We start from the raw sequence: 19650 nt of genomic DNA, 5'->3' as shown, positions 1-19650 counted from the left end.
GTGATGCCAAAGAGGCAGCAGAGAAGACACATAGACATTCAGTTGGTTATTTTCATTACTATAGTGTACATTTATGGGGATGTTTATTTTGAATGTTTGAATATTGCTGCTGGGAGTCAGATTTGATTGATGATTCAGTTCGGTGTAGTACTTTTTCCATCATGTATAATGCAACTAAATAAATGAGAAGCCGATGTCTGTTTAAGGTGAGTGCTTTTAGCTCAGTTGACCCAGCTACAGAAGCTGGTATAGGCCAGGGTTAGACATTGTCAGCTTCCACTGATTCTCTACCACTGCTTTTTTACAGGATTGTATTTTTTAAGTTCAACAAGAAATGCATCTCTTTTTATAGCCTTTTTTTTGGTCTTGAATCAATTTTAAAACACCTGCTCTGAAAATGTTCAGATACAGTTCAAGCTGTAGAAGCAATCTCTTTGTTTCATTATTACATAGCAACCATATTAATGAAGAAATTTCTGTTGATTTAAGTACTTAAATATGCAACCCAGATTACCCCCAAAATGAAATATTTGACTATATTTACAGTTCGAATGACAGTTGCCATGGCATTTGTGCTAGCAGCTGTTTAACTTTTCTTTACAAGGCATATTTAGATGCTTGATATTTGCCTGAACTTTAGCACAGGGATAATTGAACCTTAGTAATTAATCACCTAGATTTTGTCTGATGTGAAGGCAGCCTAAGAGAAAAACAACCATATTTCCTTAGATGGTATACTTTTCTAGCCTGAGGCGACGTGGGCTTTTTTAAATATGCCTTACAGTCAGTGCAACAGAGTAATAAGTTTAGCGATGTGACTAGGTTTGAAAAAGCTGTATATTCTTGGAAATCTTAAATGGTTGGTCGTGTTATTTGGCTAGTTAATTCTTCAGAATGCTGTTTTGAAAATAAAAAGGAGCTTTTCACAAGAGTCCGAATGATATAGCGTTCTGAAGAACAATACTGGCTTATATTTGGTTTCCCTGGTATTTGTTACGTGTAGTTATTTATATGTCCTTACTAAGATAACAAGTTGTTACTAAGATAATCTTGATTTGCTGTTAGACCAAGTTGTAGATTATTCATCTTATGCTCTGCCCAACTCCGCGCAGATCAGTGGGTTGTTGTGTTTGCGGGGTTCAGTGTTGCCAACTGGGAGGTTTAAAAGAGTCCTCTGGTGGGCAAAATATGCAACATCGAAACTCATAACATAGGAGTCATTGGCGCTTTTCTCCCCTCTTCTTTATTTTTTACCCCTCAGTCGTAAAAAGCTGATGGGGTATTGTCATCACACCACCAGGTGGTTGGGTGGTCAGCATGGACACGCACGATTTAGGAGCTTCAAAGTGATACCATAGGTGTATCTGCTAAAAACCTCCAAAGAGTTTGAATATTAGTGAGCCTGACCACAACATCTTTGTTTTTAAAAACGTTTACTTCGGTGGAAACTAGACATTTTTTTTAAACATATGTACCCCGGTCTCTAGGAAGAATATCAACTGGTCAGGAGCTGGTTAGCTAATAAACAGTTAAAAATAAACATACTTTTAACCTCTACTATCCAGTAAACTCTCTTTAAATATCTTTGCAATTTAAATTTTCCCTTTTTTTTTGCAACATTTCAAGGTCTTATTTATTTATTTTTTTCTCCTACAATTTGAAAACTCAGTTTTCCTTGAAACTTCCAGGAGTGCACAAATAATCCCAAGTGTGTTCTTACTGGACAGTGATTTTAATGCTTTTTCCCTTTAGTAGTTACTGTGTTCCCATCTTGTTGATGTCTTTTGTCATCATCTTTCTTAGGTGCCACAGAGGAACCAGAAGTCATTCCCGACCCTGCTAAGCAGACGGATCGGGTGGTGAAAATCGCTGGAATTAGTGCTGGTGTTCTCGTTTTCATACTGCTGGTGCTGGTAGCCATTCTGCTGGTTAAGAAAAGGTGAGTGACAGCTGCAAACAATACTCACTAAAGCAGCTCAGTGAAGATTATTAAAGAGGGTAAATATTTACAAGACCAATATTGAATGCACACACCAACTTGCATGCGTGCACACACATACACACACAAATATGCTCTTAGTTCATTCTCTTGTTGTGTGTTGGTCCAGTATTTGCTGTAGTAACACCATCTTTCATCCATCCACCATAAATGTTGATCTCCCCTCAGAACCAGTTCAATCGCTTCCTGAAGTTTAATTTCCCACCAAATGGCTAAAGGCTTGTGAAACCCCCCCAAATGTTTTATGTTTAAAATATGCTGTCTTAGTTTTTGATGATCTGGTACAAGAAATGTCAGAGCTGAATGTATTGTGTTCTTGCACATTACAGCTGTTTTCTCAAGTGAAAGTAGGAAAAGGTAGAGTGAAAGAAAATGTCAATCAAAAGATCTTAAGTAAATAGAAAATGAAATTATGCATCTGCTTTATCATAACCGCTTAAATGAACTCATCAAAATCATCAAAACAGTATCATGTTTGTCAGTTTAGAAGCAGCAAAGCTTAGGTTCGTTCTGCACAAAGGTGGAGATTTTGGTGAAGCAGACTGAGGAAAAGATGCTTGCTGAAATGGTTTTGTGCATTTATAGTTGTGCTGTTATTTTAAGGGAAATGTAAACAGATTCCTACAATATCTAACCTTTTACTTGTACAGCACAATAGCTCCGATAAGAATCAGAGACCAGAGACGTGTCGGTGTAGCAGTTTGGCCTGTATTGTTAATTTGGTGCAGAGCTCCACTATGTGGTGGATAGTGACAGTTACAGCCTGAGCATGTTTTACAATAGGTACATCTTTACAGTAGATGAAGACAGAAGTTAGAATAAAGCTCTGATAGAGTTTGTTGAAAATACAGAGAAAATGCACAGACGTATTCATGGTTTTAGTCCCACTTTTCCACATTCACTACGAGTAAAACATATGTATATGTATACAACAACATCAGTATTGCTGCAGTCGTATTATAATCTCAAGACATTTTTGAAAACTATGACGATAATCAGAACGTTAATGAAATAAATGAATCCCTGAATGTGATTTTTACCATTTCGTTAACAGTGTTGGAAAGTTGGAAAAGCAGTGAGAAGAAACAGCGTTTTAATATAACCTTCTTAGTCTCGGATCCACTGTGAAGCTCCATTAGGCTAAATTTTGTCTGACTACTTTTGGGAGAATGTGTGCTCATGTGTATGTGTTTGCATCTGCATTTATAATTTATGTAAATGCGCCAGCATGCATGTAATAATTAACAATTCCTAAAAAAAAATTAGTTTTTTCTGTGATTTTAACTTTTTACTTAGAATAGTTGAGGGAGTGCACACTTGAAAAAGAATAATTAGAAATAATTAAGAATAATTAATTTCCACTAACAGAGACCCCGAAAATTCAGTAAAACTATTCACATAAATCGTTTGGCTTACCTATTAGTTATTATGACTCATCATCAATTTAAGAAAACGTCTCCGGAGATTTAGCTTTCCTCTGAAAAAATTGAAGGACGGCATTTTGGCACAAGCCTTAAGAGAGTAACCAGGAAGAGTCTCTTAGTTACAACCAATCATAATTGCACTCAGCAAATCAAAAACAATTACAGACATTAAATCACAGCCAGTAATGATCTCTCATCATCAGAGAACTTTGCTCTTGTGGCTCCTGACCTCCATATTTTTCTTTTAATTTGCGTAATGAATTAATGCGAGCCAGCGTTCATGCTGCAGCTTCAGTGTGAAAGTGCAATTGTAAGTGATGATCAGAGGAGCTGAGCTTAAAGTGTAGGGTAGATGGTCCATTTGAAATGTGTTTTGCGGGAGCTACTACCACTGTGTTTTGCGGGGTGTTTATTTTTGTCACATCTAACAGTATTTGAAACACTGTGTGCACTCAGTGGTTTGATTGCTGTTACTCATTTAACTTTTTTCATCCCTTGAGTATTGGATTGGATTTAGTATGTGGTAAATGGTATGTGGGGCTTTGAAGTTATGCATTTCACATAAATATGCTTGATAGTATAAAATAAGGCTGTTTATACAAGGAGTGCAAGAGCTCCTGTATGTTTTAGCAGCTTGAATCACAACACAAAGACAGCACACTGAGGTCCCATTTACTTCCCATTTACAACACACACAAATAATTTGTGGCAACAACTTAAAGTGACATGTTCATTCTGGTATTTTTACACACATTTCTACTGGAAGTTTGATGAGTTATGCATCATTAGTGCTCTAGATTTTTGTGATTTTCTTTTTTTTTTTAATTTAATAGTTTTCTCTTCCATAAAGGTTTCTGGGGAGATCAATCTTCATTGTCATTAAACCTTTACGACTTTGAACAATAATACTGCATCTTTAAAATAGTGGGACATGATGACATTGCAGTGACATCATGCTTGCTTTACAGGAAGCGAGCTGCCTGGTTTTACAGATTGGATAGCTTTGTGTTAGTTTTTTTTGTAGGAGTGCGTAAAAAACGATCTTTGGCTGATTAGGGTTAAATCTCTAATCGGGCCATCGGGTTAGAGTAAAAAGTAAAGTTTTAAAATACTGCATGAATATTTTTAAATGGCACAAAAATAAAAGAAAAGAGAAAAGAAAGGCTGCATATTGGTATTGATATTGGTGAGTTGTTATTCAAGTTTCGTAGCTTGTTTTGTACTATTTATTTAGCGTTAGCCTTTGGTTCTTTTTTTTTTCTTAGTAAGAAATAGGTACTTTAGCTAATATGGCACCCCTTGCATGACCCTCAAGTTTTAGCAATCAAAGGGTGTTTTCTTCTGTTTTTGTTGTTACTGGTTGAGACAGGACAGTTTTGTCCTAATTTGCATATTCCCTTGTGTCTCACTCTTTGCTTTCTGATTGGCTCACAACCCCAGGAGGACCTACTATTCATACTCTTATTACCTGTAAGTAAACAACCAATCAACAACCAGCTCATCCAGCTGCTGTTATCTTATTGGGCGAATTATTAGTGGCTAGTTGTTGTTATTTTTAAAGATGCAGTATACTTTTTTCAAGACAAAACACATTTTCAGCTCTGACCAACCAGCCAAAGTCATCCTCATTGACGCCTCACCAGGGAGGGGGTCAGTTCACTTTCATGTCAATCTGTTCAGGATTTCAATTAATTCCTTCTTGTTTAAATGATTTGATATTTTCAAAATATCGAAAATGTCTTTCTTTTTTTTTGTCTTAAGAGAATGTTGATGATTTCCTGCCTAAAAAGTCCAAGCAATGAATGAGTGCAAGAATTTATTTGAAGGACTGAACTGAGAGTGAATTGATCTCAGCCCTGGTGTCCTCTACATGCTCCAAAGTTGCTCTGAAGCAGGCTTAAGAAGGCCAAAGTTGGCCATAAACCAGACCCAAGCAGGCCAGAGTGGGACGGCACAGGCCTGAGCGTGTTATTTGAAAAAAGAATGCTGCACTTGTGACTTGTAGCTCTTTGTGTGCATGTAGTCATGTGATCATCCATCCGCCCATCAAGTCACAGGTATCATGGTAAAGCTCTGCTGCACATGTTCAGTGTCTCTCTCTCTCTCTCGTCAGTGGATCTGAACTAGTTGGTTTCCTATTTGGGATACGTGGTCTATGATTTTGTGTGGGTTGTTCTTATGATGGTTTTTTCTTCTTTTTTGGTTTACGTCTTTCTCTACCCAGGCCATTACGGGCTCTGACCAAGATGGATCATGAATCAATTATTTGTACTGCCTTAGATATTTTAATTTACACTCATTGCTTCTTTTTATTTACAATCACCAGACTAAAAATCTGTATCAATGCAGGACTGTACCTTAACATTCCCTGGAGTAGTTTAATGAGACACATTTCTTTCCAAACTAGGACGACTGCTTTGCTGAATTTTTTTGAACTTGCTACAACCACTGCTTTTTACTGTTTACCATTAAGTAGCCGTTTTCTAATATTACATCTATTAAAACACATTATCAGGAACAAAATTTTGGTTCTATAGTGTCTCCTTTTTTCCTAACATAGCTAGTCTAAGCCATCCATTTATTCCAGTGCACCTTAAGAAGTTAGACGTGTTCCTCATCAGTGAAGACATTCTGCCTGGTGTCTTGGAATTCATTTGCAATTTTAGTAATTAGGCGTGTTCATTAGACATTCATGCATTTTTATGAATTCATACAGAACTTCAAATTAATTCGCAGTTCAAGTGTGAATATCAGAAAATAATGACAATGTTAAAAAGAAAAAGTAGTTCAGTAGAGATCCATTCTAGGTCCGGTCTCAGCTTCACCTTTCTTTTTCTATCTCACTCTCCTTTCTTCTTATACATACAACATATTGAGAAAGTACTCAGCATGTGGTGGTTTATATAGTATGCAAATATTATAATTCTATGACAAACACACACACACACACACACAAGTAGATACATTTGGTCAATAGTTCAATCTATGTTTCTACTGAGTGTATGTGTGTGATCTCAGAGGTGGAGATGGTGTAAGTTGGGGTCAAGAGGTAAAATATGCACAATAAACAGCATGCTTTCTATCAGTCAGAGCTGTACATTGCATCAGTTTGACAGCAATCAAAAAACTGATTGGTAGCCAATAAAATGGACACGATGTTATCGCCTCTGCCTATAGGCTCTCTGTGTTTCAGCTGTAGAGATTTTCTTGTATACTGCACAGAAATTTAATAACTAAGAGCTGTTGTCTTAACTGATGTGCATCTACGGCTCTGGGTACATAATGTTCCTGCATGATGTGTCATGCTCGACATATTAAGTCCTTAAAAGTGTTTCCCTGCAACTTTGTATGTTGAAAACACCGAAAAATTAAATATGAAAATGATTTGATCTTGATATCTATTTAATCAGGTACCAGACTGATGATAAAAAGTAATTTCTCAGTACTCTGATTGTTTGTTTGTTTTTTCAAATTGTGAAAGCAATACCATTTAATTCTAAAATTCACAGCAGCTGGTAAAGATGCATAAGAGATTGAAAATCAGTGTCCCACCCTTCATAACTACGCACTGACTATTTGTGACACAATTAGTTCAAGTTCTACTATTTACATGGTGATAACTGTTGGTTGGTAAATGGTTTTCCTTAAGGGTTCTGTGCATTCTAGCTCAATCCTTGCTTCTGTTTTAATGGGATTCACCTGAACTTTGCTGTCAGATGAAAACCAAAGAATTCATACAATTTGAAAAAATATAATATATAATATAATATAATTCATTTCTATTATTATAATCCTAGTAAAAGTTCACAAACATACAAAAATAGGTTCATACAAGTAAAAATGGAGGGAACGGTAAAGTTTAGAGGCTTTCATCTGACAGCTGTAAGCTACAAAAAAGATATTTTTCCTTGGTTTGAATTAGATGCTGCAGTATTTTCCCTTTGCTCCTTTTGCTGAGCCTGTTAAATGCTGCCATATACAAAAAAGCCTCTCCTCTACCTTCCTTGCTTGTTCTCTTCTCTTTCCTTCTTCTCTTTTTTTTCTCCCTGCCTTTCTTCTCTTCTCCCATTTCCTTATTGTTGGTTTCAAACTCTGCATCTTGAGTCAGCAGCCTCAGCCAAAAAGTGATCCAGCTGCTAGATTCTCTCGTTCTTGCTGTGGCTTCAGGCTTCCTCATGTTTGTGTATTTGTTTGCACAATTCCTGACTGTCTGTCTATCTCCCTCTAACAGGAAGCTGGCAAAAAAACGTAAAGATGCCATTGGAACAACGCGGCAGGAAATGACACACATGGTGAACGCTATGGACCGCAGCTATGCTGACCAGAGCACTCTGCATGGCGAGGACCCCATGGCTGTGACATTTATGGACTCTCACAACTACAACAACAGATGTAGGTTCATAAAATCAAGGTTTTACAAACAAAAAACCCGTAATTAAATGGCTCTTACATTCTGTTTTCCTATCCATCTTCTGTCCACACTAATTAGAGATGAATCTTTGCAAAGATCAGGGTTATTTTTATCAACAGCCAAGCTCTTGTTCAGAAGCTGCAACAAACAATTATTAATGCAATTAGTTAATATTTTAGCAATCAAGTATTTTTTATTCAATTGTCACTTTTATAACAATAAACAGAAAAATAATTAGTCATTTGTTTGCCAAACAAGAATCTAACCTGTATTTTGTTTTGCCTGGAAAAAGAATGATGGACCAGAGTCATATCTAAATCATTGCTAGTTAAGGTTCTGTCTGTAAATCAATTCACAACACCTCACAGTGAAAACAAAACAGCATAAATGTAGAACTCATACATGACAGCGATGAGAAAAAAAAATGATGAAAATAGTAAGGTCTTGCCAGAATTTGTGATTTGTCTCAGTTGTCCTCATCTATGCTTCAGTAAATCTGAAATTTTAATATGTTTCCTGGCCGTGTTTCCTCCTGCAGTGCCCAACGATCCTCTGGTTCCCACTGCTGTGTTAGGTGAGACTTCTAGTGTTGGATATGTCACATGTATCACCTCTAGTGATCACCTACCATCATCAAATAGACCTTGCGCTAGTAACCCTAGCACGTATTATCCCGTCTGTTTTGTGTCCATAACTGAAGTCTATAGCTAGAGCTGTTGGATATAGTCAAACGTCTGTTATAGTGACCTTTGACAAAAGTATGGCTTTCTTGGATGTTTCTGGAGCATTAGGTTTTTAATACTCAAAAGATGACAAAAAATGACCAACAACAAATCAAGGAAAATTTAAAGAGGTATAACAGATTAGAATATGTGAAGTTGGCAAAGCTTTATGTTCATCTTTTATATTTTTCTGCCAACTCTCTGTGTAGAACATGTCTGGTATAAAAAAACCCTCCAACAGCTAAGCACTTCATCTGTCATCCTGCGTTTTCCCTTTGGTTCAGTCATTCCCGATTCCAGCCATGGTTTCTGTTTCCTGCTGCGAGTTATTGATATTCACAGTAATTGCCATCATTCTCCCTTAGAGACCTCATTATTTCCACAGTTTTGAGTTGTTTTAAGCCGTGCCATTTTGTCTCCCAAAAATGACAGAAAAGAAGGCTTAAAAGGAGGAAGACAATTTGTCATGTTGCCACAGCAAAATGACTGCTGATTAAATCTGTGACAACACTGAACAACTTAGTGCCTGCAGCCTTGTCTCTCTGGCAGAAGTTTTTCTGTGCAATGGATCTAGAAGTCTACTTGATTATCTACCATCTGTGTTATTCCCTGGACTTGTTTTGTGCTGAAGCCCTGCTCTGAGTGTCTGAATCGTGAAATATGTAGCTTTTGGCTAGTTGGATGTTTCTCTAGCTTCAGTGTTGCAGTGCAATGTGTTTATCTGTAGTTAAGTCTAGTGTTGACACTGCAGCATGATGTGGAGTTCTGAAATACCCTTAAGGGGTTCACAAACCACAGTGCCACCAAACTGTGTTAATTAACTGTTCCATAGCCTTTAATTTGGAGTGAAGGCTGCAGTTACAATCTGTCTTGGCCAATCACTTCACAGAGGAAGAAGAACTAGCAGGAAGTAACAAATTAAGAGGCGGTGTCGGGTCAAGTTTACTGTTAATTGCTGTGACGAGGGCTTAACAAACCTTTAACAATCAGTAATGAGCTAACATGTCCTCAGAGCAGAGAAAAGCATCCGTTGGATGAAATAAACAGTGTCAGTTAATAAACAGTGGTGAAGATGAAATCAGCCGCTTCTGCTTCAACCCTGAGCTACTGCATTATTTAACCTGTCAGTCTGTACATTACAACTGTCAAGTCACATTTTAACCACAGCGCACTTTGAAGTTCTGCAACTGTTTAACCCCAGTTATAACCTCCAAATGAACTACCTCCTAAAATGTACAAGTTTCAAAATCCAAATAAAATTAAATCAGAGGGGCAGTACTCACACATGTCAATTATACCTCTAAATTTCTGCAATATACCACAACCATTCCTGGAGTATAAAAAGCCCAGTGTGAAAATATTTGATGTTAATCTAAACCTTCTATAACAACTCTCATCAGTTTACAACATTTCCTCTTTTCTCATTACAAAGATGTGATATCGACCTAGTGATTTGGTTGTAGTGTACAAAAGCTTAAAAGCTTTGCTTTGCCACCTGCTAGTCACTGCTCCATTTGAACCTTTCCTCCACCATTGATGAGATAAAAGGGACATTCCTGATTAAAAACAGGTCATATAAACAAATAAAAACAATAACAATAAATAAAAACTAATAAATAACTCACACGGGCTTATAATATTAGTTCAATTTAACCTCTCACCATATATGGCCCACATCTTGATGTGCGCAAAGTGGGCAGAAAAACACACTTTGGGAATCACTTACGTGTATTTTCAGCTGCTCCCTTTTGCCCACTACAGCAGATGGATCCACTTGTTTGATTTGGCATCCTTCCTACTTATGGAGGCTTGTGACCCTCCGTGGCTGGGTCTGTCTTGCCTCCCAGTCTCAAACCAGGGATCTTTTGCATGTAAGGTGAATGTGTTAACTACTACACCACAGAGACATTTTTGGGAAGCACTCCTATAGCTCTTGCTTGCTTATTGGGGATTGAGTTAGTTATTTTATTCCACATTTAAAAAACAGATGTTTTACTTCTTTAAATATATTTGCAGTGTGTTTGAAAGGTTTAGAACAGCAGAATGCAACAAATGTTTTAATCTGCTGTGAACGTGGTTGTTTATTGTGAACTAAATGACATTGCAGTGAACATCCACCTCACAATTCATTTTAAGATATTCCTCATGTTTTTCAGTTTCTGCATCTTGTGGCAATTTTTGGTCCTTTTTGTACGACATCATCTACAAATTCTCTGTATCCATTTCATCCATCGTGGAAAGTCCTTATAAACAAATCCAAACTGTTAAACTAACCTTTAGTCTCGCTAACAAATCCACTTATCCTGCAGTCTGACTAGCCCTTTTTGCTCTTTTCTTTTCCTGCTGCTTTGACATGTAGTTCCAATCACAGGTGAGTATAAACTGAGAAAACAAAGTGGCAAATGTTTGGTTTGGTTTGAGGAAATGCACTGTTTTCTTTTTGTAAGGTAGAAACTAGTACAGATTTGGGAAGATTGGGAAAGCTTGTTGCGTTTGTACAGATCAGTACAAGTAGCTTTCCACACGTGCAGTTTCAAGGTACAAATAAGAGTTTACATGTTTTGGTATCTATGTTACCCATTATAGGGGTCATAAAATAAAATATTAATGAAGATAAAATAAAATGAAGAGAAGATATTTTGCGAATTATCAATTAACTGTACCTTATTTTGTCTCCTGTTGTAGATGAGAACCACACTGGCTCTGCAGCCGAGAACAGCAGGCTTCTAGATGTTCCTCGGTATCACTGTGAAGGAACTGAATCTCCGTATCAGACAGGGCAGCTCCACCCAGCCATCAGAGTGGCCGATCTCCTGCAGCACATCAACCTAATGAAAACATCTGACAGCTATGGCTTCAAGGAGGAATATGAAGTAAGATTATTATCTGTACTGTTGACACTAGAGCTTGTAATATTAATTACAGAAGAGGCAAAAGTATTATTAGTAGCAGGAAATTATGTATTTTAATGTGGAGGCTGACACAGAAGTATTATTTTTAAAATCAATACTGCTCTATTTAATGTTTTGGCCTCACATTAAAATGAAAAAATGACTACCAGGTCTAAATTGCCTCTTAATTTGAGGGTACCTTCTGCTCCATCGACTGAACAATCAATGAGACACAAGCCATTTTTATGGTCATTTTATTTTAATGTCTAATAAGAATTTGCTGGTTGAATCAAACCAGTCGAACAAAAGTCGAAAAGCACCTAAGTACCACATTCCTCTCAGATATATGCAATAGTACAGAAGGGTTATTTTTAAGGATCCATGACATCTAATTGTATTTTTATTACTTCGTGTGTTGTTGGTGATACAGAGCTTCTTTGAGGGCCAGTCGGCCTCCTGGGACGTGGCCAAGAAGGAGCAGAATCGTACCAAAAACCGCTACGGGAATATCATAGCATGTAAGCAAGACATCTGCGTTACTGCATTTTAAGTCATAGAGCTTTACAGGAAGAAGAGAAGAAGAAATTGTGAGCAGAAGTAAGTGTACAGCCCACAGAATTAAAGGTTTAAAATCAAGACAGGACCAAAGAAAAACCACCTGTGTAAGCAAGAACAAAAGAATCAATGAGCAACATCTTCAAAAGCTCAATCAGCTCTTCAGCCTCTGCCTTGACTCTAAGACTCTTCCTTGTGTTTCTTTCTGAGTCCCCAGACTCAGAAAAATTGAGTCACAAAAGGGTCTCATGCTACTTACTTGCATACATACATAACCATGCTTATTGACAGCTGTTGTAATTTAATTGGCGTGATTTATTTGTATATAGAACGTTACATATAATCTGTTGTTTGTATTATCATGTAAAATAATGAATAAAGCAATACAAAGAGGTTGCCGCACCAAAAATCTTCCACCTTCCTTCACAGTTTCACTTCCATTCAGTGAGTAGTTAACGAGGATTGGCAGACAAGTGTTTTCTTGCAAAGTACGGATTACTGTAGCAATGTGCTAGCAACCAAAGAAATCGCAAGGTTTTTTAAACAGAACTGTAAACCTACTGACTCACCATCCGATTGGGAAATACAGATTTTTGCCAAGTTGTCTCTAGACTAGTCTGTGTGACTCCGTCCGAACCGAACACCTTGTTAAATTATTTTCATAAATCCTTATTAAATCCCAACTACACACTGAATAAAAAAATAGAAAGCCAAAACACGAAATTCAGAAAAACAGAAAACCATGAAAACCTTGAAATAATAATTCTTTAACAGCAAATCACCTTTCTTACCTGTCTGTTTCTGCTGCTCTCTCACACACTGTTTTACATTGTCTTTTCTTAGATGACCATTCAAGGGTTATTCTGCAGCCCATAGAAGACGACCCGTCCTCCGACTACATCAACGCCAACTACATCGATGTAAGTGGAAACGCATCGAATGCTACTATTGGCTCCCAACGAAACCAACGAAACCACACTCCCTCGCTCGTATGTCAGGCCTCTATACCTTGATTGCGTCTACCAGTCATTCATCATACCATTTTATGCATCCAGCCATGCAGAAAACACATCATACATGCAGTACATGTGTCTGTCTCAGGTGTCAGTCTTGTTGTCTTTCTTTCAAATTACCCCATCAATTCACCTGCCTGTCCAGAACTGAATAAGTTATCTGATTTATATGTACAACATAGCGGATTTTAAGTCATCATTTGGATTTAGCAGACTCCTTTTCCAGGAGACCAGAAAGAAATCCATTTAAAGGAGTGACAGTGCTAGTTAGTGAGCTTTAGAGGTGATGGTCAGCAGGTTTTGTCACTGTTGGATGGACCCAGCAGTTTTGTGCATTTGAGTAGTTTTTTAAGCTAAGCTAAGCTAAGCTAATCAGGTTCTAAGGGTAGCTTAATTTCTAGCATTTTTCTTGACTTGAGTCACTTTTAACTGTTTGACAAACCTATTCAGCTGCCTTATACATCTGTATACAATTAATTTTCCATCTTTTGCTTCATCTATTACTTGCCTATTGTTTCTGCATTCACCCATGACAGTCTTCATCAGTTCATCCATTTTCTGTCATCTCTCAACAATCATCTGCACACCAGTCACTACGACTCACATTGTGCTTTTTTAATGCTAGTATGCTTATCATAAGCTCCACTGTATTATAATTTACTGTCATTAAAACTCTTGCATGCATTCTACCACTCACATTAAGCTAGAATTAGAATGAATAGAGTGGGCACTCCCTAATCTTTGTTGGCACAACAAAGGCAGCTGTCACACAATTTGAACTGCACCCAAAAGACGTAGAAAGCTGGAACATCAGTATGTGATGGTGGTTAAATGAGATTGTGATATGCCAGCTTTCTAAATCTTTTTGGTTCTATTGTGCTCTCCATGGAAGATGGTCAAATTCCATTAGGGAGTGTCCTTTCTATTTAGTCTAATTTGGAGTTTTAGATCACATTTTTTTTCTGCATGTCCTGATCAAACTTCCATTATGTCAATGCAGCTTTTCTTTTTTCTGATTGACACTCACTGACATTGTTGTGCTTTCTTTCTTTCTTTCTTTCTTTCTTCCACTCGTTCTTTCTGCCTGTGGCTTGGGCTGTAGATTTGGCTGTACAGGGATGTAAGTATCACTGTGGTCTCGTTCATAAATGCCCCTGAACATTTACACCTGCTCACCTGTACATCCACGAACCAGTCCTTATGCATCAAGACATGATGTGTATCCATTTTGAGATGCTGGGGCATCCTTTGCATGACTGATCGCACTTCATCTTGGCCACCAACCACCATCTTTGCATCTCACTGTTTGGTGTCAATTTGCATTTGCATATTCACCACTTGTGTCTTAATTGCTTTAATGACAACTTAATAAGTGGTTGTCATAGCCCTCGGCACACCTGGCAGTTGTTGTAGATGTCAAGTAGAAGTTTTTAAGTGGAAAGGAAAAATGATGAGATGACCAACTTTGCACATTGTAACATGAATTCAACAGTATGCAGTGCAACTCAAGTATGGAGTCAGCTAAAAAAGAATTTCATCAGTCTGTCAGATTTTTTCTCCTGTTGTAGATGAAAGTGAGGTAGTAAGGTAGTTTAGTGTAGAAAGTTATCATTTCCAGCCGTGATAAAAGGTTTTAGAATTTGACACGATTATGTTTTCAGCTCATATTAAGGACTGTGGTGTTCTGTTTGCAGGGGTACCAAAGACCAAGTCACTACATTGCTACACAGGGTAAGATGCTGCACCACACTCAATTACATGCAGGAATTCTGCATTACTGCTGTTTTATAGGATAGCAACTGTTTCATCACAAATTGTAACCGTGCTTACAGCAGAATAAAGTGAAAGTATACTCTGCATCTATGCGTAGGTCCTGTTCATGAGACAGTGTATGACTTCTGGAGGATGGTTTGGCAGGAACAGTCAGCCTGCATTGTGATGGTAACCAATCTGGTGGAGGTTGGAAGGGTAAGTTGCTCGTTTTTCTACACTCAGTTAATTTCAGTTGGTAACTTTATTAAAATTACTATTACTTAGTCAAAACTATCCAAATTAAATTCAGCAATGTCCACTGCATTTACAAATGCTATTGCAAATACCTGTATATTTACAGTTAGGTAGGAAAATTGCAAGAATGTTTGTGCAAGTGTGATGTCTCTGTCAACAACCCTGTAAAATATACTCTCTAAATTATGTATAACATATTTGGTTTAAAAGTGGCATTTTTCATATTGGCATCATGTTAAATATCATTATGCAAAAAAAAAAAAAGCTATATTTGCTCCTTGATTCAAGCTTGTCTTTATTTTTTCATGGCTTTTTTCTTTTCTAGGTTAAGTGCTATAAATACTGGCCAGATGATGCTGAGGTGTATGGAGACTTCAAGGTGACTTTTGTGGAGGTTGAACCACTCGCTGAATATGTGGTTCGCACATTTACACTGGAGAGGGTGAGTAAAACTTGTTATAATCTAGCAAAAATTAATATTTTGTATTCATTTTGCATTTTGCTTCGATGTAATTTATGCAAAAAAAAACTCAGGTAGAGGTGTAGCTGCACCTCTAGCTGTAGTTTGGTTGACACAGACTTGTTTGGTTTTGTTTATCGTCCTCCTTGTAGCTTCAACAAAACCAGTTAATAAGTTTGGGACATATCTAGAAAGGGTGTTTATAGAATAAATACGTTTCATGAAATTTTACTTAAAGATGGGGTTTTTTGTCTTTACTCAGCGTGGTTTCAATGAGGTCCGCGAAGTCAAGCAGTTCCACTTCACAGGCTGGCCTGATCATGGAGTTCCATATCATGCCACAGGACTTCTTTCCTTCATCCGCAGAGTTAAAATGTCTAATCCACCTTCTGCTGGGCCAATTGTGGTCCACTGCAGGTATAAAAATGAATTATTAAAAAATAAACATGCATAGTCAAAACAAAATATTTTTTCTCCCAATGACGGACATAGAGAAAGATCTATAAAGTTAAAATTTGTGTTCTTCACTTTCTGTCTGCAGTGCTGGAGCAGGGCGCACAGGATGTTTCATAGTCATTGACATCATGTTGGACATGGCAGAGAGAGAAGGAGTGGTCGACATCTACAACTGTGTGAAGGCACTTCGCTCCAGGAGGATCAACATGGTACAGACTGAGGTGACTGCATTACCCATCCTCCATCTGCATCCACATTTTTAGAATAGATGTAGGGAAAGCTTGACTTCAAACTCAGCCATCAGCATGGTATAGGCTGAGGTGACAAGGTTTTATGTAGTTATCTATTTTCCATGCATGCATGAAAATATCACCTCATTAAGTTCAATTCGTCAGCTTTCACTTCTGTGAATGTAACACTGACAATAAGTAAAAGTCATACATAATTTTCATATTTAAAGCTTACTCTGGAGCCCTCTTGTGTTAGTAAAAAAAAATCACTATCACGTTGAACTGTTCTCTGAGGAAGCACATTCATCTGTCGCTGCATGGGTGTATCCGATTTGCCTGAATTTGTGGTTGTTAAACATGGAAATTTTTTAATACATAGAATAATAATTGTAGAATAATAGAAGCATAAATGAGTTAGTTCTAAACACAATATAGATAATATATATGTATATGCATCCAAACAAAGAGGATCCTTCTTTGACTGTAGTGGTTATTATTCTTTAAATTAATATTTTTGTAATGTTTTTCTATTAAAAAGACCACAAATAGTAATTCAGATCATATATATAAACTATCAAGCAGCACAGTAACAACAGGGCAAAAGTAATTTCAAGCTTCATGGTTCAGATCAGCCTGTAGGTCAGAGCATAAAGCAAACTTTTATTAAATTCTTTGTCATACTTGAAGGCTGGTGACTCACAGAATGCAGGTCGATGCAATCTTTCATGGACACATTTCATGTCCAACTTAAGAATTCTGCACTATTGGCCTGTAACAGAGTAACAATTTAACAGCTTATAAGACCCATTGTAACAAAGTACATTCACAGCCGTTCACCAAAGCAGGTCAGTCTGTGTCTCATCATTGAATTGAAGTTGGCATCACTTGCTTGGACTGACTCACAGGTGAAGTAAACCTAACCAACAGTCATCACGTCATCCATCCCTCCACCTCTCATCAGCCTTCACTCACTCACAGTGTGTGCATCGCTCGTTTGTCTTATACAAAGTTGTATTTCTTATTTTTCTAATGTTGAAATATGAATGTGCAGAATATGTGATAATATGTGTATTATAATATATGTCCTCAGGAGCAGTACATATTCATTCACGACGCCATACTAGAGGCTTGTCTTTGTGGAGAAACAGCCATACCGGTCTGCGAGTTCAAAGCAGCTTATTATGAGCTGATCCGCATCGACTCCCAGACCAACTCTTCCCATCTGAAGGATGAGTTCCAGGTAAAATCAAACTGTAATCTGTTACTTTGCGCCCAGAGCTTTCAAAGTGGAGCGTGTAGGCCTGTGTCAGCCTGTGGTAAAGCAGCACAGAGGGCTCTTCATTTACAATTGTTCTGTTCTGTTCCTGGCATCGCAGCAGACTAAATCTTCCTAACACTGACAATTATAGCTGCTGTCAAGAAAGGTCACCTCACTAATGGTTAAAAAAATACTAATAAAACCCACAAACTAGTACTGAAATATTAAATGGAACTCAGTAATCAAAACTTTAACAATTCCTACTTTATGTCCTAAAATGAAATCTCCTCTAACCCCTTCTGCTGTGTAATTCTTTTTACAATATGGGCATTAAGACATTTGTGGTGTATTATTACATCAAGAGGAACCACTTGCTGTTGTCATCTGCTACTACTGGATGTAAAGAATGGGTTTTAACACACAAAAAATATAATTATGTGGAGTTTCTGGATACTCAAACTCATCACCTTCTTTCTCTGTAGTGCTAAACCTTGTGACCTGTGACTTCCAGAAACCCAATATTTTTAATGCACACAAGTTTTTCTTTTCCACCAGCTTGGCTTTTGGGTCTATTTCTTCATGGAGCCCTTCTTTGAATCTTTGGACACTTTTAATTAACGTACATCATACATTTCTCTCTCTGTCCAGACATTAAACTCAGTGACTCCTCAGCCACAGCCAGAAGACTGCAGCATTGCATTGTTGCCTAGAAACCAAGATAAGAACCGCTTTATGGATGGCCTTCCTCCAGATAGATGCCTTCCCTTCCTCATCACAATAGATGGAGAAAGCAGCAACTACATCAATGCTGCTCTGATGGATGTAAGTCAATAATGTGTTACTGGAACACAGTGTAAGGTTGTGTTATTTTCAACACATCAAGCAAGAGTAGTTTGGGACATTTCACACTGTGTGTACATGTGCAAACAGACTTTCAGCAGAACCGGCTGATGTGTTACTCTTACCACAATTTCTGTATATTTAATGCCAATTATATAAAGACTAGATTTAACACTCAGTGTCCCAAACTGCAGTCACATTTTTGTTGAAAATGATACAGACTTTTATGAAGGTACATTGAAATGATGATGAAGATAAAAATATCACACAACACTTAAACTTACTAACATAAAACACACACACACACACACACACAGACTCCCTTCCTTCTTTGTGTGATGCTGTGTTTGTGGTTTTAGCAGCAGAAGGCTAGAGACAAATCCAGCCTCTAAAAAGACCACTAGCTTTTCTCTGGCCACCATTCAAACGTTGTTTATGTTTGCAACTGTTGACATTGCCTCAACGCGTTGCCCATTTACCGTGACTTGAAAAGAAAGTCATTGAGTAGGTAGAAATTTTGAGGTAAGGTTTTAAGGTAAGGTCATTAGAAGGTTATTATCAGGTTTGTGAGTAAAGATATAGTGAAAAAAAGATAGTAAGAGGTGGGTTGTAGGTATGTGAGTAATTTCCTGATAATGTGTGAACATTTGCATGTTGTGGGAACAAACCTGGCTTCTCTCCAACAAAGCCGTTGGACAAAATACTGTAAAATTTCTAGAGTTCAGTCAAGTTTTAGGCGTTTACCTTAAAGTTTAGTTACTCACCTCTGGCCTCTCTCTAACCAAGCTGTCAGAAGAGTTCCAGGTAATGGGATTTTACTTCAAGTCTCCAATACTGGATTTGTTTCATGGCTTCAGTGTTGTTCTGCCACCAGATTCATTTCTGCGAACGACATCCACACCCTAAATCCTAAACCTGTGCCCGGCCCTCACATTAGATTCTCTGTCACCAAGCAGTCACACCTGCGTCACACATTTGGCTGTACATTTTCATTTAAGCCGAAGTGGGTTCAGTTCACATTCAGACCAGTTAGTTCTTGATTCTTTTTTTATGTGAACTTTGAAGAAGTTTGTCTTCCTGAGCTAACTGAAAAAAAAGGTTAACTGACCCCATCAAATGTAGTTTTTGCTGTATGTGTAGTCTTGTGCATGTTCCCAACCCTCACAGTTAATAGACCCACTGCATGATCATCAAACCAAAGTCACCTTTTAACTATGCTTGCTTTCCCATGTCTCACATACTGTGCAGCTCTACTCTGCTGTTTGTGTTTTAATGATCACATGTGAGAAAGAAACGTACTGTGGGACAGTCAAAAATAAAAAATAAAAAACAATAACGCACAGTTTAATAATGCTTGATTGAATCATTAAGAGTGTCTTCTTTG

At 37.6% G+C, this 19650-nt stretch overlaps 1 protein-coding gene across 21 annotated transcripts in view; it reads left to right on the top strand.

The window, feature by feature from the left end:
* The window catches only part of ptprk (protein tyrosine phosphatase receptor type K), a 104448-nt gene that overhangs the window by 80190 nt on the left and 4608 nt on the right, over nucleotides 1-19650 (top strand). For 2 of the 21 annotated variants that reach the window (XM_035908469.2, XM_035908463.2), the window contains 17 exons: nucleotides 1804-1939; nucleotides 4864-4893; nucleotides 7655-7815; nucleotides 8373-8408; nucleotides 10916-10927; nucleotides 11242-11429; nucleotides 11866-11965; nucleotides 12846-12991; nucleotides 14118-14135; nucleotides 14710-14746; nucleotides 14886-14983; nucleotides 15348-15464; nucleotides 15745-15899; nucleotides 16024-16159; nucleotides 17259-17408; nucleotides 18075-18248; nucleotides 19053-19070. In XM_035908469.2, coding sequence (XP_035764362.1) covers nucleotides 1804-1939; nucleotides 4864-4893; nucleotides 7655-7815; nucleotides 8373-8408; nucleotides 10916-10927; nucleotides 11242-11429; nucleotides 11866-11965; nucleotides 12846-12991; nucleotides 14118-14135; nucleotides 14710-14746; nucleotides 14886-14983; nucleotides 15348-15464; nucleotides 15745-15899; nucleotides 16024-16159; nucleotides 17259-17408; nucleotides 18075-18248; nucleotides 19053-19070 — 1712 coding nt within the window. The remainder of the gene's footprint in view (nucleotides 1-1803; nucleotides 1940-4863; nucleotides 4894-7654; nucleotides 7816-8372; nucleotides 8409-10915; nucleotides 10928-11241; nucleotides 11430-11865; nucleotides 11966-12845; nucleotides 12992-14117; nucleotides 14136-14709; nucleotides 14747-14885; nucleotides 14984-15347; nucleotides 15465-15744; nucleotides 15900-16023; nucleotides 16160-17258; nucleotides 17409-18074; nucleotides 18249-19052; nucleotides 19071-19650) is intronic. The other 19 variants (XM_035908464.2, XM_006792644.3, XM_035908466.2 and 16 more) reach the window with 19 other exon arrangements.

Source organism: Neolamprologus brichardi, chromosome 15 (assembly GCF_056152115.1).
Source record: "Neolamprologus brichardi isolate AB-2024 chromosome 15, ASM5615211v1, whole genome shotgun sequence".
Taxonomy (NCBI): Eukaryota; Metazoa; Chordata; class Actinopteri; order Cichliformes; family Cichlidae; genus Neolamprologus; species Neolamprologus brichardi.
Note: the sequence above shows the minus strand (reverse complement) of the source record. Positions and strands in the feature narration are given on the sequence as shown.